Genomic DNA, 23,604 nt, shown 5'->3' on the forward strand with positions numbered 1-23,604 from the left:
TAACACCAATTTATTTTTTAATATAATACCCGTGTACACTAAAGCACTTGCGGGCATGCTCAGGTAACTTCTGCAAACCATTCAAATAGAAGGTTTTTGATTTCGAGTCCAACCAAGCGTTCACAGCATCAATCACTGCATAATCATTGTCAAATCATCGTCCGTTGAGGTCTTTTTTTAGGTTTGGGAAAAGAAAAAAGTCTGATGAAGCCAAATCAGGAGAATATGGTGGATGATGTAACAATTCGAACCCACAGTCATGCAGAGTTTCCAGTGTTGCTATGGCTTTGTGTGCTGGTGCGTTGTCCTGATGCAGAAGAACTCCATTTGTCAATTTTCTACGACTTTTTTTTCTTTCTCTCTTCTCTTAAATGGTGCAGTAGGGTGCAATAGTACAATGGATTGATAGCTATGCCCTTTTGCAACTAATCCACCATAATTACACCTTGTGCATCGCAGAAGACGATGCCATCACATTACCGGCTGATTTTTGCACCCAGAATATTTTTGGGGTAGGATATGAAGGATATTTCCAATGTTGTGACTGTTGTTTTCTCTTAGGATCAAAGCAGTGAACCCACATTTCGTCCATTATCACATACCTTGCATGAAAGCCATCTTCAACCACTTCAAATCGGCAGATGATTTCTTCACACCACTGCACACACTCCCATCTCTGATCTGCATTCAAGTCTTTTAGGGCCCACTGAGATGAAACTTTCCACAGTCCCATAATATCCACAACAATTCATGAGCACACCCATGGGAGGTTCCAAATGTGGTTTCAATGTGCTGCAACATCCACATCTACATCTACATCTACATGGTTACTCTGCAATTCACACTTAAGTGCCTGGCAGAGGGTTCATCGAACCATTTTCATACTACTTCTCTACCATTCCACTCTCGAATCGTGCATGGGGAAAAAGGAAAACCTAAATCTTTCTGTTCGAGATCTGATATCTCTTATTTTATTATGATGATCATTTCTCCCTACGTAGGTGGGTGTCAACAAAATCTTTTTGCATTCAGAAGACAAAGTTGGGGTTTGAAATTTCGTAAATAGATCTCGCTGCAAAGAAAACTGCCTTTATTTCCGTGACTGCCACCCCAACTCACATATCATATCAGCGACACTCTCACCCCTATTGCATGATAACACGAAATGAGCTGCCCTTCTTTGCAGTTTTTTGTTGTCCTCCGTCAATTCTACCTGGAAAGGATCCCATACCATGCAGCAATATTCCAGCAGAGGATGGACAAGTGTAATGTAGGCTGTCTCTTTAGTGGGTTTGTTGCATCTTTTAAGTGTTCTGCCAAAAAAGTGCAGTCTTTGTTTCGCCTTCCCCACAGTATTATCAATGTGGTCTTTCCAATTTAAGTTGTTCGTAATTGTAATTCCTAGGTATTTAGTCGAATTGACAGCCCTTAGATTTGTGTGATTTATCATATACCAAAAATTTATTTGATTTCTTTTAGTACCCATGTGGATGACCTTGTACTTTTCTATGTTTAGTGCTAATTGCCACTTTTCGCACCATACAGAAATTCTCTCTAGATCATTTTATAATTGGAATTTATTGTCTGATGGTTTTAGTAGATGGTAAATTACAGCGTCATCTGCAAACAATCTAAGGGGGCTGCTCAGATTATCACTTAGATCATTTATATAAATCAGGAACAGTAGAGGGCCTATGACACTACCTTGCGGAATGCCAGACATCACTTCTGTTCTACTCGATGATTTACCGTCTGTCACTATGAACTGTGACCTCTCTGAGAGGAAATCATGAATCCAGTCACACAACTGAGACAATACTCCACATGCATGCAATCTGATTAATAGTAGCTTGGGAGGAATAGTATCAAAAGCCTTCTGGAAATCTAGGAATATGGAATTAATCTGAGATCCCATGTCGACAGCACTCATTACTTCATGGTAGTAAAGAGCTAGCTGTGTTGCACAAGAACAATATTTTCTGAGTCCGTGTTGGTTATGTATCAATAAGTCATTTTCTTCAAGGTGATTCATAATGTTCGAGTACAGTATATGCTCCAAAATCCTACTGCAAATTGAGGTCAGTGATATGGGTCTGTAATTCAATGCATTACCACTATTTCCTTTCTTGAATATTGGTGTGACCTCTGGTACTTTCCAGTCTTTAGGAACAGACCTTTCGTCAAGTGAGCTGTTGTATATGATTGCTAAGAAAGGTGCTATTGTGTCTGCATACTCTGAAAGGAACCTGATTGGTATACCATCTAGACTAGATTAGATTAGATTAGTTTCCGTTCCATAGATCCATGCTGAGGAGATCCTCGTGGATGTGGAACATGTCAATTTTTTTTTTTTTAGCTGAAATAACAATACTAATAGTATGAATATATACATCATTTGTTTCTATTAAAAAATTCGTCAATGGAGTAGAAGGAGTTGGCCACTAGTAGGTCTTTCAAGCTCCTTTTACACTGATCTTTATTTGTAACTAAATTTTTTATGTTTACTGGCAAATTATTGAAGATGAGTGTTCCTGAGTAGTGGACCCCTTTTTGAACTAAAGTAAGTGCCTTTAAGTCCTTGTGCAGATCATTTTTGTTCCTGGTATTGTATGTATGAACTGAGCTGTTTGTTGGAAAAAGAGATATATTATTTAGGACAAATTTCATTAGTGAGTAAATATACTGAGAGGCAGTAGTTAGTATACCCAGTTCTTTGAAGAGGTTCCTACAGGACGTCCGTGAATTTACTCCACAAATAATACGTATTACACGCTTTTGGACTCTGAAAACTTTTGTTTGACTTGAAGACTTATCCCAAAATATTATACCATATGACATTATGGAATGAAAATAGGCAAAGTATGCAAGCTTTTTCATTTTTATGTCGCCTATGTCTGCTAACACTCGAATTTCAAATACAGATATGTTTAGGCGTTTCTGCAGTTCTGTGGTGTGCTCTTCCCAACGGAATTTATTATCAAGTTGTAATCCCAGGAATTTAAGACTGTCAACCTCTTCTATCTGCTCTTCTTCACATTTTATGCGTATGCTGGGTGGAAACCTCTTACAGGTTCTGAACTGCATATAGTGAGTCTTTTTGAAGTTTAATGTCAGTGAGTTGGCTTTAAACCATTTATTAATATCCATGAAAATATCATTAGCAGATCTTTCTAGAACTACACTTGACATACTATTTATTGCAATACTTGTGTCATCTGCAAACAAAACGAACTCTGCTTCTGGCAGTGTAACTGATGAGAGATCATTAATGTACACAAGAAAAAGCAATGGCCCTAAGATGGATCCCTGTGGGACACCACATGTAATTTCTTCCCATTCTGATGATGACTGATGACTTAATTCACTAGTCACTTGCACTGACACCCTTTGTTTCCTGTTAGTGAGGTATGACTTGAACCATTTTGCAGCACTGCCTGTGACACCATAGAATTCTAATTTACTTAAAAGGATGTTGTGGTTCACACAATCAAATGCCTTTGAAAAATCACAGAAAATACCTGCTGCTTGTAATTTGTTATTTAATGAATTAAGTACATTTTCACTGTAGGTGTAAATAGCCTTCTCGATATCAGAACCCTTCAGAAATCCAAACTGTGTTCTTGATAATATGTTATTTGTGGTCAGATGGTTGAGCAGCTGCCTGTACATTACTTTTTCTAAAATTTTTGAGAATGCTGGCAAAAGTGAAATCGGTCTGTAGTTTGATGGTATCCCTTTATCCCATTTCTTGAATAGAGGCTTAACATCTGCATATTTTAGCCAGTCAGGAAATGTCCCAGTTATAATTGACTGGTTACACAAGTAACTTAGAATTGTACTAAACTCACAAGAACATGCCTTAATTAACTTTGTTGATATTTCATCATACCCACTAGAATGCTTTGTTTTTAAAGATTATATTATGGACATTATTTCTTTTGGTGAAGTGTGTGATATATTCATGTACTTGAAGCTATTTGTGAAGGCTAGTTTCAGATATTCAAGGGCATTATTTACTGATCCTGAAAGTCCCATTCTATCAGTAACGGATATAAAGTACTTGTTAAATAGATTTGCCACACTATGCCCATCAGTTACTAATGTGTCATCTACCCTTAGTGCTATTTGCTCCTGTTCCTTTCTGGTTCTACCAGTCTGCTCTTTCACTATATCCCATATTGTTTTTATTTTGTTCCCTGACATTGCTATTTTCTTCTCATAGTGCATTTGTTTAGATGTCTGAATTACTTTTTTTAATGTTTTACAGTATTCCTTGTATTTAGCTAAATCATCAGCATTGGAGCTATTCTTGGTCAACAGATACATTTTCCTTTTTGTCTTACAGGAAATCTTTATTCCTTGTGTAATCCATGGTTTTATTATAGACTCCTGTTTAATTTGAGTAACTTTTAGAGGAAAACAGTTTTCAAACATGGTACTGACATTGTTCATGAATGTGTTATATTTTTCATTCATGTCATGAGCACTATAAACATCTTTCCAGTTCATATCTTTGAGCAGTTTTCTAAAACACTCAATTTTTGGTTGATTGACTACTCTCCTGTACTCAGACTTAGCAGTCTTGATAATCTGCTTAGAATTTACATCTAAAACAAGGAGCTGCATGTCATGATCTGATAGTCCATTTATAACAGGTTTTATGATATGATTTTGTTCCTTTGATTTGTCTATAAAAAAGTTATCAATGGCTATCCTTGAGGATTTAGTGATCCTAGTTGGAAAGTTTACAGTGTGAGTTAGATTGAAAGACAACATTACTAACTGCAGTGAATGTTTACTGGAAGATTGCATTAGAAAATCTGTATTAAAGTCACCAGCAATCAAAATTTCTTTGTTTCTTCCTGTTAAATAACCCAAAAGAGCTTCTAGATGATCTAAGAATAGATTATAATTTCCTGCAGGTGCTCGGTAAATAGTTATTATTATATAAGGATCTGTTATGGAACTCTACTTCTGTTGCACATGCTTCTAGATGCTGCTCTAAACAAAATTTATTAATGTCAATGTTCTTGAATTTATGGCAGTTTTTGATAAATGTGGCAACTCCTCCTCCATCCATATCTTCTCTGCAGAAGTAGGAAGCTAGCTTAAATCCTGAAATGTCTAACATATCTATATCAGTGGTCACTTGATGTTCAGAGAGGCAGATTATGTCAATTTGGTTAGATGAATTCATTTCATCGATACAAATGAGTAGTTCATCAACTTTATTTCTAAGTCCCGGAATGTTCTGGTGTAATAAAGATAACTGATACTCCATACTAATGGGATTGTAACTGCTTTGGCAAAGATGAACTGGCAGTTTCTGATTACTTTCTGTTAAACACTGTTTAAATGGAGGCTGTATGATAAAATCTGACTCCTGTTCATCTGTTTCCTCAAACTGAGTATGTCTGCCAATCTCTCTTAAAACTCATTTTCTTTCCCCCTTCCCTATCCTAAAAAAGGCATCCCTCTGACACTTGTGACCACTGGTATTTTACCACTTGTGCCAGTGTCCCCCCTTAAGTTTTCTGCAATCAACCCAGACAGTTTTCCCTTCCCTTTCCTATTGAGGTGAAGGCCATGCCTAGTGTAGTCCCACCTATCGATAGCATCCACAGGAATCAAACCAATATAGGACCCTATATCCATCCTAAGCAGCCACTCCAACTCAAGTTCACCCTCCCTACGGAAGAGTTCAAATGAGGCCGATCATAGCGTCTCAACACAGACACAAATCCCACACTCGTATGCTTCGTTGCTGACGCTATCTTCACCAGGTCACTCTCTATGGAATATTCAGAGTCTCTGCCAATGCTATTTCCCAGACCACCCACTATAACCACGGCATCCTCCTTTGTGAAATCCTTGCATAAAGCACCTACATCCTCTGTTACCCGACCCAGATCTGCATTAGGCTTGAAAAAGTTTGTGACCTGGTACTCTGGACCTAGATTTTCCCGCAGTAGTTGGCCAACACCTCTAATATGGGAACTACCTAATAACAGAACTTTATTTCTCTTTACAAATTTCCCTACCTTTTTCAAGTCCTTGAAAGCTTGTTGTGCCCTTTCTACAGCTTCAGCTACATGAGGCTCATCCGATTCTGACTGAGGCAACAGGTCAAATCTATTTTCAAGATTTATGACAAAGCTGTCTGATGCTCTCCTTTGCCTGTTCCCCCTATTACCTGTTGCCACTTCCCACCTCTGTTCACCCTTCTCCCTCATTAACCTGTCCAGATCCTCCCTTGCCTTGTCTAGGTCAGCTTGAAGAGCTGCAATTTTCCCTTCCTGTTCCAGTATTTTCCTATCTCTACTACAGATCCTACAATACCACTGGTGAGCCTCATTTATGTCCCCATTTCCCACGCCACTACATTCGCCCCAATGAAAGAAACTACAGCACCCATCACACCATACCCCGGAACTAATGATCCTACGGCATGTCACACACTTCTCACTCATGGTAAAAACAGAAATCGTATAAGCTGATTTAAGTAATGACTAAAACGTAAACAAAGGACCCTAGAAACTATTCAGGCAGATATAAATAAACTGAAAGAGTACTGAATAAAAAAACTGGTGATTACATATAACTCACTGTTTACTTAAGATACGCGCGCGTGAAATTAAGCCTAAAATCCGTGCTATACGCGCGAGAAAGAAAATAAACTTCTTACCCCGTTTAATCTTCTTTAACACTTCACTAACACTTCCACTAATGTAACAACACTTATATTATATTTATACCAACTGGAAACGTTTATCTATAAGTTTAATTCACTGCTTACCTATGATTCGCGTGCGTGAAATTAGGCCTAGGATTCGTGCTACAGGCGCGAGAAGAAAAATACGCTTCTTACCCCGTTTAATCTTATTTTATACTTCACTAACACTTCCACTAATTCAACAACACTTATATTTATAACACCTGTACACATTTAAAAATAGCTTAATAACAACGCTTTTTATAATTATTTAGTGCAGCAAATACTCGAAGACTCCGCGTCGCGTCGCGTAGGATTAAACTATTTAACCTGTAACTGGAAGACTTGCCTTTCTTAAGTGATTTGACTTGTTTCGCAACACCTAAGATATCTACTTTTATGTCACTCATGCTAACAGCTGTTCTGGTTTAAAATTCTGGAATATTTACTTCATCTTCTTTTGTGAAGGAATTACAGAAAACTGTATTTAGTAACTCTGCTTTAGTGGCACCATCATCGGTAATATTTCCATCGCTCTCACACAGTGACAGTATTGACTGTTTTTTGCCACTGGTGTACTTTACATACGACCAGAATCTCTTTGGATTTTCTACCATATTTTGAGACAATATTTCATTGTGGAAACTATTAAAAGCATCTCGCATTGACATCCGCACTAAATTTCGAGCTTCTGTGAAACTTGGCCAGTCTTGGGGATTTTGCGTTCTTCCGAATTTGGCGTGCTTTTTTCATTGCTTCTGCAACAGTGTTCTGACTTGTTTTGTGTACCATGGTGGATCAGTCCTGTCTCTTATGTTCAATGATCCTGAAAAATTGTATTGTGAGTTGCAGTCACTGTTTCATCAGTGGCAATGGTGACAGGCCTTCTGCTCCCTGGCACATCTTCCACACTTGTTCTTCCACGTTTGAAGTTGGACATCCAGTTTTTCACTGTTGTATAAGATGGAGCATTCTCCTTAAATGTATCCCACATGTCCTCTGCAATTTCCTTGGGTGTCATTCCCTTCAAATGAAGATATTCAGTCACAGCATGGTTCTTAATTCTGTCGATATTCACGATTTTGCTTACACTATGGTATACATTGCACCCTAGTGGCAAAACTAATGAAGCTGAAGCCACAAAATTTGGCTTGATATCCACAAAGGGTCACCAGAAAAGCAGGTGCAAGACATTACAGTAACTATATCAGGCTAGAAACTTTTCAACCATCCCTTGTACTGCATCTATTTGATTGACTTCATCCACAGTTTTCAGTATATCATGCGAGGAAAGTGCAGTTTGGGTTTCACATTATCCATGTCTTCAGAATCCAGGCTGGTTGGCTCGTTGAAGGTCATTCTATTAAAGATAACCCATTATGGCTGAGCTCAGAATATGTTCTAAAATTCTACAACAAATGGATGTCAAGGATATTGGATAGAAGTTCTGGGGATCACTTCTGCTAGCCTACTTGCAGATGGATTTGACCTATTCTTTCTTCCAACAACTGGGCACTGTTTCGTGTTTGAGGGATCCATCACAAATTAAAATTACAAGAGGAGTTAATTAGCTGCATATTCAGTATAGAATCTGAAAGGGATTCCATTGCACCCAGAAGCTTCATTCCATTTTAACGATTTCGACCGTTTTACAATGACACTGACACTCATGTCTACTTCAGTCATCTTCTCAGTCATATGAGAATTACATTGGAGCAATACTCCTGAGTTTTCCTTTGTGAAGTAACATTTTGAATTGGAGTTATGGTTCACTGTTAAGCACTGTGACAGCTTAAATTTGGGGGAAAAAATGCATAAGTATAATGAAAGAAGAGAGGAAACTAGATGTTAAAAATTATAGAGAACCCAGGCTGAATTGAACCACATTAAATACAAACAGTGGTTGAGAAGGGAAATGATGTCTGAAATAAAGAGAATATGAAAGTCCAGCTGCCAACAGCAAGAAAAGCATTTCTGGAAAAGAGAATTTTGTGAGGATTGAAAAATGAATCTAAGCAGTTCAGACAAGAAGAGAACTGAGACTTCTGAAAAGTTGCACTGCAGAAGAACTCATATAATTACATGGGTAGACTGAACAATTAATGAGTAGACACTGAATTGAATTGGGTATACAGGAAATTTATGGCACAATTTTGCTGAAATAAGGGATTGAGTGATAGAACACAACCTGAGGAATCAAGTAATTGCCAACTTGGTAATGGACAGAAGTTAGAAGGGAGGGGAGGGGGCAGAAATTTCAGAAGGAGACCAAGGCTTGAATACAGTATGCAGGTTGAAGGGGGATGCAGGTTAATCTAGTAGTTATACAGAGAAAGAGAGGCTTGCACAGGATACACTACCGCAGAGAGTTGCATTAAACCGGTTTTCGGACTAAGACCACAACAACAAAAGGTGCCTGGGATATGGTCCTTGATTAGTTACTGGTAGTATACAATCCTACACATGCTTAGAGTTTGAATACATTCAACCTATTATTTCTGAGTGTTGCAGTTTTCACAAATATTACACTGCTGCTGCTATTACTGTTTCTTGTGCAGACTTTAATCTGAAGTTATATAAATAATGGAACTTTCTTTACTCAAAAACTTATTGCATAATTATACTAATTTAGTAATTGTACTGACCACACTTGCATGATCTAAAGGTGTAAATAAAGGAATACTTACTGAAAACGTAGCTCAATGTAGTTATCAGTCAAATATTTACTCAGTGGTATTATGTAAGTGTGGTTCCATGCTCTCAAATCATTTGAAAACAGGTCAACATTTTCATAAAGGAACGCTGGTGTCAATGTCTGATTGAAATTGGTTCCCACTAAGCTTATTGTGGGCTGCTCAGTCTCTGAAATTGAAAAGTCAAAGTTTCATTAATGCAGGGAACAATTAAACATTAGACATGAAGTAAAATGATCTGAATTATATTAAGAATTATACGGTCCAGTCACATTAACATGACTTTCACTTATTTTTGATGTCAATGTGCAATAACCACTCACAGTCAGCAGTTGGCAGCACTAACAATGGAGGATACATAAAGCACGTCGAGGGGGGACAGAAACTGCCCAGCCATTGTCATAACAGAGCGATTTATCTGATATCACTGGCTTTTGGGTCCAGGGTGGATGCATTTCCAAAATGGCTAAGTTTGTAAACTTTTGGCATGCCGCTGTGGTTAAAGTATACTGCATATCGTCGCTAGGCAATGAAAACCTCGTAACTCCATCTGACAAAGAAATCCAAGTAACTCCATTACCAAATGTAGCCAATTATGCCGCATACCCTGTTGAAACCTTCCTTCTTCGAGTTGTACGGTGTCGCCATCTAGCGGCAATAATGAAAAACTCACATCTCCAGTGATATGTAGTTTGTGCCGTAAACCTCGTATCTCCAGTAAACGCCATTGTTAGTGTGAAGGGCGAACACATGCTCCAAGATTAAAACGTTTTTTGATGTGATACTAACCTTTTTGACTGACAGACCCAACACTGCTTTATTGCTACAGGTACGTGTTAGTATTTCTAGGTAAAGAAATGTATTGTATTTTAATATACAGAATTAATAATGACTTCCTTAAATACAATGTTGATTTATGAGTTTTTCATCGCGCGTAAAGCAGACTGCACTTGGTAGAACTTAACAGAATCCTATACATTCTACAAATGGTTCAAATGGCTCTGAGCACTATCGGACTTAACTTCTGAGGTCATCAGTCCCCTAGAACTTAGAACTACTTAAACCTAACTAACCTAAGGACATCACACACATCCATGCCCGAGGCAGGATTCGAACCTGCGACCATAGCGGTAGCGTGGTTCCAGACTGTAGCGCCTAGAACCGCACGGCCACCCTGGCCGGCTATACATTCTACAGTAACTAGTTTGTTTTCAGCTATGGGTAAAAAGAGTAAATTCACTCTTCACCTTGTGAAACAAGCCAACAACGGATCATATTGTATAAAATCACCGGGAGAAGATTCTAGTCAGGTTCCTCCTTGTCCTCCACCAAAAGAAAGAGTATACCTACAAAATGAAGGTAAACCATAGTTTTTATTGCTGTAACTTCAAGTAAGATCCTTGTTTGAAAGTTGAGGTGATTAAATTATTTAAATAACATTGAAGACGTTATTGTTTACACTATAGATAATGCGGAAAAATAAGCTAATACAAAGACGAATCCCACTTCTGAGTTTGAAAGTCTTTTCGAACACAGCTGCGAGGATGATATCTCCAGTAGCAGTAGTGATGTGTTTGATCCAGATAAAAACAAAAATGACCATAGAAGTAACAACAGCACGGAAGACAATGACGACGAAGTTGATGTGGGAGTAAAAAGTACTAAGCAGCGCCGTAAAAGGAAAAGCAATCAATCGCTTCAAAGTTTGCAGAAAGAAAAATGTATGAGGGGACAGGATTATATAGTAATGCAAAAAGATGAGTCTGGCAAAAAGAGACCAACAATGAGCAGAAGTAAGAGGGAAATGAAATCACGATGTACTTGTAAACATTCTTCCTTAAATTGGAACAGGAATTTCAAGGATATTACAGAAGAGCAGAGACAGCTAATAATTAATCATTTTTGGCAGGATATGTCTTAGGGTGAAGCCATGTCTACTACGTTCCAGTTAAAAGACTCAGAAATAATTCAGAATCTAATAAATCTCACTGTTCTAACACACTATATTACAATTTTGTAATAAAAGGACAGAGAAAAACTGTCTGCAAGACTATGTTTCTGAATACTTTGTGCTTAGGTGAATGGAGTGTCAAAACATGGGCATCTAGTGCACCAAGAAGAACACTTGCAGAATGGCCTCAAATGCAGGAGAGACCAACGAAAGTTTCAGGTGGACGACAAACAGCGTCAGATTTTTTTGCAGTGTTGCCGAAACTTGAATCGCATTACTGCTGTCGTTCTTCCACAAAACTCTACTTGGAACCTAACTGGCAGAGTAAGTAAGAACTACATTTTGCAAGAAAAGAGGACAAATCCCAGCTGCTTACAAACAGTATGCAATGAAAATAATCTTAACTTATTTTCCCCTAAAAAGAACCAGTGCGATCTTTGTTGTTCTCACCAGACAGGCAATCTCTCAGACAATGAATACTCTTTGCATATGGCCTGAAAAACTGAGGCAACGGAAGCGAAAAATAGTGATAAATTAGGATCAGCTAGAGTGTTTTCTATGGACCTTCAAGCACTTCTGCTTTCTCCAAGACTAAAAGCATCTGCACTGTACTATAAAAGCAAACTGAAGGTCCACAACTTTACCATCCATGATTTAAAACGTAAGAATGGTTATTGTTACCTTTGTCATGAGAGTGAAGGTGGACTAACAGCTTCGGAATTTGCCAATATACTCATGCATTTTATAGAAACATAAGTCCAAAATGACTCAGAAGCTACACACTGACTCACATTTGAAATGAGAGAACATGTCCATGCCTAAAAAAATGCAGCCGTAAAATAAACTTGTTTACAGTCACCTATGACTGTGATTGTGATAGTAGCAGCAATAGTAACAATAATAAATGTTAATAAACTGCACAAATGTTTACAGTAATAAAAATTTAATCAAAGCTACCAACATCATTTATATGTTTTTTAAACACTGTAATTTATTAACATTCAGAGTCCAATATTTTGATCAATGTGAAATTATTCATTTCACTTTATATCTGTAATAATGTATCCTTACAGATGTTTCATAACACACAAATAATGCAAAGTTTAAGCGAGTATTTTTTAAAACAAATTAAACATTCATTCATTTCAATTTTTAACCACGCACTCGTTACATGCCTGTTATCTCCATCACTACCAGAAAAATAACTGTGAAAACCTCGGAACTCCAAAAACAGGCAGACAATTTGAAGTGCATAATAAAGTCTTATGTACCAATGATCGGATCCATATTGTGTAGCAGAACCACTACATTTGACTAATCAGGTCCCCATGTGATTTCAGTAATTAGTTTTTTGTTTCTCCTGTAAAATTTTACCAATTTGAGTTACGAGGTCTTCATTGCCTAGCGACGATATGGCAAAATAGTGCTATCCCATATCAGCGGTGAGGCAACTCTGGTACACCATGGGCCATAAATGACAAGCGAATGATGGCTGCAGAGATGTGTATGAGCAAATAGATGTGCAACTGTTGAGCAACTGAGCACCCAGATAAACAAAGGGACTACCAACAGTGTTTCCTCAGTGGCCATTCAGTGAACATTGCTGCATATCGGCCTCCACAGCAGACACTTGGTTGAAGCACCCAGGTTGGCAACTGTTCATCAGTGACAAATGCTGGAATTTGCACATCAGTACTGCAACTGGACATCCACTGAGTGGCAACAGGTAGCCTTTTCAGATGAATCATGTTTTATGCTCCATCGGACAGATGGTCGTTGGTGTGTTGTGCATAAAACACATGAAAGCAAGCAGCCTGTAACAATCGTCAGAAGGGTCCAGGCTGGAGAAGGGAGCATTATGGTCTGGGCTTTCCCTGCTTGTCATTCTGGATAGCACAATGAAACTGCACAAGTATGCACCTCTCCTTGAGGACCATGTCCACCTCTACATGTTGTCTGTTTTCTCCTTGGCATGATGGCATCTACCAGCAGGACAGTACAGTCTGACACACAGCTCACAGTGTACATGCGTGTTTCACAGAGCAGCAGGATGAGTTTACCATACTCCCTGGCCACCAATCTCTCCTGACTGAAAACCAGACATGAATCTGTGGGACCATCTCAGTCAGGCTGTACACACCATGGGTCCTCAACAGAGAAACCTAGCACAGCTGGCCACAGCACTGTAGTCAGAACAGTTTCACATGTCTGTCAGTACCTTCCAGAACCTCACCGACTTTCTTCCTGCACATCTTGTAGTGGTCAGTGCTACAAAAGGTGGTTATTCCAGCTTTTGCCGGGTGGTCATATTAATGTGACTGGAAAGTGTATTTCCCTTTCTGCTGTCATTGCACTCGTAACTCACTGGATGCATTTTGGCAGCAACGTGCAACTGTATTTTCCCTTCTATATGTAATCGTTACCAGTATTATAGACCTTTTCTTTTGTAAGTGTTAAGTATCCACTACACACATACTTTAACACTATAGCCAGCCTCTAGTAGTTCTCATTTCCAGCATGTTCCCTCATTACCATCCCATTCTCCCTCTCACTAGTTTCATGCTTCCTTCCATCCCTTACCTTAGTATATCGCATCACACTTCTCAAGAGTATATTGCCTGACTAAAGCCCAATAAATGGAACAGGAGTGAATCCCAAAATCCCAATTGTTATTCCTATGCTCTTGTACATTCCAGCAGCAGAATTATTTTATGAATGCATTTTATTTAACCTCCCCCCCCCCCCCCCCCAACTGCTGTGCACATGTTAAGATGCAGCACTACATGGTGGGCATTGAGTGCTAAAGATGTGTATAGCTGTGGTACTGTCCCAGTACCTGTCATTTGTGGACTCTTCAGTAGGAGTATTTGTGGGCTTTTGCTACTGGGGCCCTCATGTTGATGTTCTTGACATTTCTTTATGTTTTATCTGTTCTTTAGTACTGGCATTAGAATATTTGTTATCATCAGTCTTGTCTACACAAATGGCATATATTTTAGTTTTGTTACGAAAATGGCACAGCCTTTAGTCTTACAGTGTAGATGCAGCCAGTAGGTGTATGAAGTAGGAAATAGTAATCTTTCAGGATATTCCAACTATTAGGGTGAATGTTTAGAGTAAATGAAACAAATAATTTTTTCTGTAGACAATTTCCAATATGCAAGTATTATTAGTGATTTTTCAGTCATCAAGGCGGAAAGATACATGATACGACAAACTTTATTGTTTCTTCTCATAAAATTAAAGGTAAATGATCATTGATTTGGAGATGTACTTTTGGACATTCTATTTTTTAATGGAATTACGTTTTGATTATATTACTCTTGAGAATGCTTCACTTAAGTGACAAGTCCATTGGTACCAGAGCAAAAAGTTCATACATATCTAGAATCACTGCCAGTAAAGTTCACAGCGCATCCTCCAGTGAATATTATCCACATTAAATATTTTTCATTGATGAAAGCCACTTGTTTGTGAAAAGCATTACCTTTTAAACAATTTATTCTATCCAAAAAACTATATACTTTTATTAGTGATTTGTACTGAAGCTCAGACATGGTCCTCTAGCTTCACAATGATGAAGCGAATGCATGTAGTACTGGGTGCAACTTAGCAAACTACAGGAGAAATGGGATTGAGAAGAAATCAACTTTATAAAGATTTATATGTTGCTTGTTCATCAACACATGGAACATAAGAGAAGTATGAATGTTAACTACCTGTAGGCCCATAGATGTACTTGAGACTGAAAACACTGCCAAAAAGGATGGTTGGGGAAAATCCCATGAATTTTAATTTATCATACTTTTCACTCACTGGCAAAATAGTAGGGTTTCATCTAATTACGATAAAAGAACTTGGAGAAACTGAAGCTAGATCAGAGGAAGGGCAACATTGGCGGACACTCTAATAACAAGAATCCTCTAATATTAAACCTCTGATTGCTGTGTGTGAGTTAACTTGTCATGGTCTGCTGCTCCTCAGGTGCTAAGGATATGTTTAAACACAACCATACACAAAGCTTACGCAATGCATTTTTACCTCTTAAAAACTCTGTAAAATTTCATGCAATGCTGCTATGCTGAATAATGAAGAGAAATTCAGTCCTTTATCAAGCAAAGATATCTCACTTTAAGATATGCAAAAATCAAGTATTTTCACTGAACAGTTTTCTTAAAATCAGATGATAAGTATCTCATAGCATCCAAAATGCCTTCTCTCAGCACAAGTAGCAGCATTAGTCAAGGAGTTCAGCCACAACAAAGCTGTGCTCAGCACGGAATGCAGAAAGCACATCTGTAGCAGTCAAACAGTTAACTGGGATATATTTTTCAATTGTTTCTGTAAGGAAACACAAGAAAATTGCGCTAATGCATTGGTGAGCAGTTTGCTCAAAACAGAAAATATGCCGAGAAAGTAGATACCACTGCAAAACATACAGCATATCGTAATATGCTATTCTCTGTTTTATGGACTACCATATAAAGAAAAATTGGTAATCTTTATCAACTGTACAGGATTGGTGGCATTGGTGATATGCCTCAAACCAGTTATTAAAACAACAAGAGCATGTACACTGATGAGACTAAACATTATGACCACCTCTTTAATGGCATGTTCATCTACCTTTGGAATACAACATTGTAGCAATTCTATGTCACATATATTCAACACATCCTTTGGTAAGTTTTTGGAAGTAAGTGTAACCAGATTTCTATGCACAGGTAACACAATTCCCACAAATTACAGGTCAGTGGTTTGTGAGCATGAAGCTGACACCCAGTAGTGTCCCAGATGTTTTCTGTCAGGTTCACATCAAGAAAATTTGTTAGCCAAATATCATGCTCATTGACCCCCTACAGCATGATCCTAGCCTTGGGTAGTTATCCTGCTGGAAGGTGCAATATTAATTGGGAAATGCATCAAACATGAAGGGATGTCAGTGGTCTGCAATAATATTCATGTAGTCCAAAGCTGTGACCATACCTTTGATTACCATCACTGATTTCATGAAAGCCCAAATGAAAGTCCTCTATAGTACAATACTGTCCATACTTTCTTATGACTGTAGAAAGCCTCCCATTTTCATGTTCTGTGGTGAAGTGTGGATGTCCAACATCTTATTGTCTACATGTGATTACATTGTCCTTCAACAGCTTATCACAGATGCTCACAACAGCAGCATATGAACAGTTGACAATCTTTGCCTTTTCCGAGGTGCTCTTTTCCAGATGTCAAGCCATTACACTCTATCCTTTGTAAAAGTTGCTTATGTTGGTGGATTTCCCCATTCATGTGCTGTAGCATCACTAGAATGATTGCTGTTCATCTTTGTTCTGCTTATACATTTTCCTTGACTCATGTTCCAAAAATATCATCTGGTGGTTTTCAATGTCACAATGGGCAGTGGTCATAATGTCTTGGCTCATCAGTATATACAAAACAAAACCAATATACAAATTGACTTCTAAACTTTGCAATGGCTGTTGTGAAGTCATTGACAAAAAGAAAAAATGGCAAATACATGAATTTTGTGTAAACAGTATTTAAGCACTTAAGAGTTCCTCAGTTTTAACCTTGTATCCTGATGGATTACTGCACTGGCAAACTCACAGACCACACATTGCATGCAATACAGCATCAGCTAAACAAAATTTACAAGTAACAGTCTATTTCTGATATGGAATGTGTATTCAAACACATTAACATTTTTTCACTTTGATGGAATTTCTTGAACTTCTCAGAACTGGACTGACACAGGGCTATTTGGCTCTGAATGCTGTCTCTAGAGGAGTTATTGAGTTAGTAAACCAAAACGAAAGGTAGTACATTTTACATTATATAGTGCTTATTTCAGGAATCATGTAAACATACAAAAATTAAGCATTCAAAAATAATTGGCAAAGGGTGGGGTGCCTGTTTGTGTGACTCAGCTGGTGTCAGCCCTCTATCTCCGATACACAAGACGTTATTAAAATTTTTTGAAAACCTTTGATACTCAACTAAACAGGATGACAAAATCTGTGCCGTTGTTAAACTGTTCACATAGTGCAAGATAATGAGACAAAAATGCTGGGAAATATTTATATTCAGCACGTAAAATTCTTAATACTGCCAACAAACATATATAAAAGTACAAGACATTATCCTGGCTTTCAGAACTTTTAGTTTCTTCCTCAGGGTGGGTGGATGGGGGAGAAGGAGAAGAGAGGTAGAAGGTCACTATCCCACCCCCCTCCATACACTCTTTTTTTGCCATCTGTCTCATTCAGGTCGGTCCCCTTCATCCTGGGGTCTCAGCGACCTGTCCTTTCTTTTCAACCTTCCCTAGGAAAGAACTGATAGTTCCAAAAGTTAGCGTGATTTCTTGTATTCTTTTAATTTAATTGGTGGTACTAAGACTTTCACCTACTGAAGGAAAGTACTGATCAGAATTCTGTCTCATAAATTTATAGTTTTCTCAAGTGAATTTTCTGTATGTTTACATACAGTAGCACACATGTCACAGATAATTAATGTGTGCTCCTCCTCTGATGAAATATTCTGTCTGCTACATTCCATGGAAAAAATCACACACAAAGCTGTGGAACAGCTCTCATTGAAAAACACTGGAAAACAAAAGTTATTCCTGTGGATAACAATGAGTGCCAATGTGGCAGAGTGATAGCACAAAACATCTGTACACCTCAATTGCTGTACAAATTAATAGGATGTTATTGCATAGCTTATTGGATAATTTGATAATGAAGTTAAGTTCAAAACTAGTCATCAAGTAATAAAGGTAATTAATATTGCAACTTTGATGGTTCTCTGTGTTTATTGCATAATTTGGTTAAAACAATGGTATGCATTACAAAATATCTCTAAAGTACACCGCAATGTGGATGGGCTGCATTCCTCATGTGCAACACAGTTAACAACATGGTTTACACTCCATTAAGCAGTGGCATGTGACAAATGATCCTACACTATCCATGGCACTACCAAAAAATTTATTAATTTTTTTTGTTGGCACAGTGAGGAGCGCAGGGAGAACAGGTATCAAGATCAGGCAGTATGGGAGAGGAGTGAACAAATGAAATGAACTGGAAGCAACTTGTGACTTTTTCCATAGCATGAAAAAACTATAAGAAACTGTTTTCAGAATAAGAGCTTCCATATATAGGACAAGGTTGTCATATAGTGCCCCATATAAAGAGATGAAAACGACAGATTAAAGACATATGCCTGGATATCTCAACTGACTAAAAAATTTTCAGCTAAAGGGAAACATCCAGGTTCACAACATGATCTCGCATACAGTTTTAGGCTGTCAGGAATTTGCATTACTGATTTAACCCATGACCTCATAGCTAAGACTTCATAATAAGTGACCAATAAAGGAAAGATCCCCAAAATGAAACTACAACTAATTAAGTGAAAAAAGGATAAGCTTTTATTATATAAGATACAGCAGACATAAGAATGAACAAATGGTGACAAGTTCTCTCTTTTCTTGCTACACGTCCCTTCACTTAGGGAGACTTTTTCAATTACTTCATGAATTCTGATTGCTGCCAGTCTTTCATTCTGATTATCAAAAGAAAAAACTTCTACCCCCAAATGATAGTATTTGTTACATTTGTTCATACCCTTGTCTGTTGCCACCTAGTAAACAAGAGTTATGTTTATCTTAATAAGAGTTCAGCATTGTTAAAATTATTCAGTACTGCCTAATAATATAAAACTGTCTTACCAGCAGTAACTTCATTCAGGTAATCTGCCTCTCTTTGATTCCGCTTGGCAGATTTAGGTTTACTTCCCTGTGAATAAGAAATTATACATTCAAACTATGGAAAACTCAGGATGGACTGTAGCAATATTATGAAATGGAAAGTTGCTACTCGCCATATAGTGGAGATGCTGAGTCGCAGACAGGCACAACAAAAATACTGTCACAGCCTTTTTGTTGTGCCTATGTGCGACTCATCATGTTCTCTACATAGTAAGTAGCAACTTTCCTTTTCATAATATTGAGAGATTATACATTTGTACAGATTTTTTAATTGTATAGTTGCAGATATAATAAATGAACTCATCACAAGATAAACTGATGAAAAAGCTCAATTTCACATTTTTTGCGAACATCATTTTCTCCCACTGCTTTGAATTGAAGTCTATGGTGTATGGGTGTATACTTCCACTCTTCTTGTTTTAAGAATTTACCTTTTAAGGCAATGCAGCTTAAGGAATAAAAAAAATGTGTACTACTGGCTGTTAATGGCTTCTCTAGTTTTCAATCAGTTAAAAAAAGGTAGACTTCAAGCTGGTAGCATTTTGCATCTGGTCTCAGAGCCCTAGAAACCTAGCAATAAATACACTATGTGCAGCTTGAGGATAACCAATCCTAAAACAATAAACTGGTAGCCAAGATCGCAGGAATTCTTTTTATTCCATGATTACCGGTTTTTGCGAAACTAAAGCTGCCATCATCGGATCTAGGGAGGACAAAAAACACTATAAAAGTGGGCTTGGATTCCACTCATATAACATATATACATATAAATTTAGTTATATATAAAAACAAAGATGAGGTGACTTACCGAACAAAAGCGCTGGCAGGTCGATAGACACACAAACAAACACAAACATACACACAAAATTCAAGCTTTCGCAACAAACTGTTGCCTCATCAGGAAAGAGGGAAGGAGAGGGGAAGACGAAAGGAAGTGGGTTTTAAAGGAGAGGGTAAGGAGTCATTCCAATCCCGGGAGCGGAAAGACTTACCTTAGGGAAAAAAGGACAGGTATACACTCGCACACACGCACATATCCATCCACACATACAGACACAAGCAGACATATTTAAAGACAAAGCTTTGTCTTTAAATATGTCTGCTTGTGTCTGTATGTGTGGATGGATATGTGCGTGTGTGCGAGTGTATACCTGTCCTTTTTTCCCTAAGGTAAGTCTTTCCGCTCCCGGGATTGGAATGACTCCTTACCCTCTCCTTTAAAACCCACTTCCTTTCGTCTTCCCCTCTCCTTCCCTCTTTCCTGATGAGGCAACAGTTTGTTGCGAAAGCTTGAATTTTGTGTGTATGTTTGTGTGTCTATCGACCTGCCAGCGCTTTTGTTCGGTAAGTCACCTCATCTTTGTTTTTATATATAATTTTTCCCACGTGGAATGTTTCCTTCCATTATATAAATTTAGTTACATACCTTACGACACATAAGGTTCAACATAAGGCAAACAATGGTGATATTAATAGTTGCCTATAACATGCAGGCCTTACCAAACTGTCGTAAGTAGCATATAGGTGTCCAAGAGAGATAGCATTATAAATGTTAAGTGTCTGCATCACATACAAGCTCAAGCTAGGTACTACTGCAACTCCAGCTCTGTTCTTACACTACAGGCTGTGTCGCAAGATGGCGTTAGCAGAAGAGGCTAACAGGCTCTATGTGTGTGGTAACACTACGTCATTAGAGCTTGTACATGATTCTAGAGATTACTGTATCACGTAAACATATACAAAATTTATGAAAGCTGCAGTCCTACACAATTGCACATCTGCCTGGTCACATATACGACATACCAAAAAGAAAATGCAAATTTCATGAGAACTGCGGAATTACAGAAATGTACATCTGTCTGGGGTCCTATACATAATAAGATACAATCATACATAGATATTTTATGGGATCTGCAGGGTTATACACAGCACATCAGCCTGATGATATATATTTTAAGAACATTACAGGGTTACACAGTGCATACCCATCTGGTCATATATAAAAATACCAATAAAACACATCTTGAGTATGAGCGCAGATTTTTTCGGTCATATCAAATGCACATCTGCTTGGTTACATATAAAGCATACTGAAAAGAAATGCAAATTTTCTGGGGCTGCCAAGTTACACAAGTGCACATCTGTCTGGTCATATATAAAACCTACCAAAAGTCATTTATAAATTTAAGAACATTGCAGGGTTACACAAATGCATATCTGTCTGGTCTTATATTAAAAAACATACCGATAAAATACACATTGCTTATGAGCCTATGGGTTTTGGTCTTTTCTTGGTTTTGGTCCAGTGATCACCACATACACCACAGAACAGGGTCTTTTACGACTACATAAGTATATAGTCGACATAAGGTGGCAAAACTTTTTGATATTGATTTTGTTAGATGACTGTGGTTCATTCACATGAGGCTACCACATAGTTGTACTTTACTTTTTATATTAAGTGGTTCTGTTAACACACCTGATGGATTCTCATAAACTCAAGATACTTGCAACTTCATTTTCAAAGTGTAGTGATCTTTGTTTGCTAATGTTTACATTTCGTATTGTAATTCTTCTGCTGTGGTTCTCAGAAGACTAATGAATCATTCAGATCACCTGTTCAATAAGTAGAAGCTATTACACAAAACCAAACAGAACAAGGTGCTGCCATTGTCACAAAGCTTAAATTGTGACACAAAGCCTTGCAATTGCTATAATAATCTATGCTTTTACTCAGGAAAAAAAGCCAACTGAATTATTGAGCAATGGAAAATCCAGAATGGAATAACAACAATATGAAAAGGATAGACTGCTATTCCTGGGTGTATACAAGGACAAGGAAAAAAAATTCCCACATTTTTCCTGGATTTCCCAGTTAAAAATACGCTTTCTCCCAGGTGAAAACACACTTTTTCCTTGTTATGTGACAGTATATTTTCCCTTGGAACTGTAAAACTTATCACATAAATTTCTGATCTTTTGGGCTCGAAATTATTCTAAATACTTGTCATCAAAGAGCTGATTTTTAAATGGGAGTCAAACACTCCGTGATTTATGAAACTCATCGTACATTCTCACACATAGTTCAACTTGCATAAAAGGAAGTTTACTGTGAAAGTAACACTTTTCAGACCACCATTTGCAATATTTTCCTGTGGCCTTTTAGAAATGGGTTCATTTCAGCAGTGGCCAGAGAGCACCTGATAACAAGTGCCACTGCGCTTGCGCAGCTACAATTACATAGGAGGTCCATATGTCAGTATGTGTAAAACATTAAAAGATCTTATGTTATGTCATAAAAGAAAGAAGACATCAGAGGATACTCCAAGAGTATTGGAATTTTGTGAACCATACTAAAATGTGCACATTTAAAGTGCATACTTTAAGTGCACATTTGTATGTCCAGATTTCCAATGAAGTAGGCCTCAAACTGATACTAAGCTTTTCAGTGTGGTTTTTGGGATGTAAATTTTCTTGGAGTACCAGTACTGTATTATCTCATGTTTGGTTCTTTATTGTGGCATAATGCCATACGTGCTAGAAGATGAAAACATGCACTTGAAATGCAGCAAACAGTTGAAACTAGCCAATAGTGTGGAATTAAACACTTCATTTCAAATACATTGACTGCCTCAGTGGAAAAGATTAATAAAAGCCAAATTTCTTTAGCAAACCAACAAAAATAACTTCATTGTTCTGCAATGTGATTAATACTTGACTGTCAGAAAGGTGGAAATAAAATAAAATCATAAACTAATAACATATTTTAGACTTCCATAATTATGTGAATGTATTTTAATTCACTTGATAGCTCCCGGCCACAGAAATCCATTTTGTTTTCATTTGACACAAGAGCAGTAAACGAAGAGGAAACAGGAAAATCATTAAATGTAAACATGGGTCACATGGAGACTACTCACTTCCCCACTGTAACTCAAGACTGCTCTGCTCATCAGCCTTGGATCTACGATATTTCCGAACTGGGGCAAGACTCAATAGAGGCTCCCCTCCCTCGAGCGTTTGATATGGGACGTCAAAATTTAAAAAAAAAATTGAATTTTCAAAAAATGTTCATTTTGTAATGCACATCTTTCCAAAGAGTCTGATACATTAAACATATGGGTTCGAGGGAATGTAAGATATGTTATTTGGTCTTAAGTGTACCAAAGTGCAGTGCCATGCTTCTCCACACAGCATTCTTCTATTGCACATCACTGTATTTCACTCTGTGGAATTGAAATGTGTATCTGTTGTAATGGATGCCATCAAACTACGAGGGTTATTCCAAAAGTAAGGTCCAATTGATTGCCAAATTGAAACCACATTGAACATCAGAAATGTTTTACTTGTAACAATTAGCTACACCTTTCAGCTACTTCTCTACGTAGTCGCCGTTCTGACTTAGACTTTTGTCATAGCGTTGTACCAACTTTTCAATAGCCTCATCATAGAAGGCAGCCGCCAGTGCTTTCCG

The 23,604-nt window shown here is 37.7% G+C and overlaps 1 protein-coding gene across 6 annotated transcripts in view; it reads right to left on the bottom strand.

Moving 5' to 3' along the window:
• LOC124544921 (myelin regulatory factor) overlaps window positions 1–23,604 on the bottom strand; it is a 343,973-nt gene that overhangs the window by 23,675 nt on the left and 296,694 nt on the right. For all 6 annotated transcript variants that reach the window (XM_047123662.1, XM_047123663.1, XM_047123661.1 and 3 more), the window contains 2 exons: window positions 19,092–19,158; window positions 9,400–9,574 (listed from right to left, as the gene is read on the bottom strand). In XM_047123662.1, the coding sequence (XP_046979618.1) occupies window positions 9,400–9,574; window positions 19,092–19,158 (242 nt within the window). The remainder of the gene's footprint in view (window positions 1–9,399; window positions 9,575–19,091; window positions 19,159–23,604) is intronic.

This window comes from Schistocerca americana, chromosome 8, assembly GCF_021461395.2.
Source record: "Schistocerca americana isolate TAMUIC-IGC-003095 chromosome 8, iqSchAmer2.1, whole genome shotgun sequence".
Classification (NCBI taxonomy): Eukaryota; Metazoa; Arthropoda; class Insecta; order Orthoptera; family Acrididae; genus Schistocerca; species Schistocerca americana.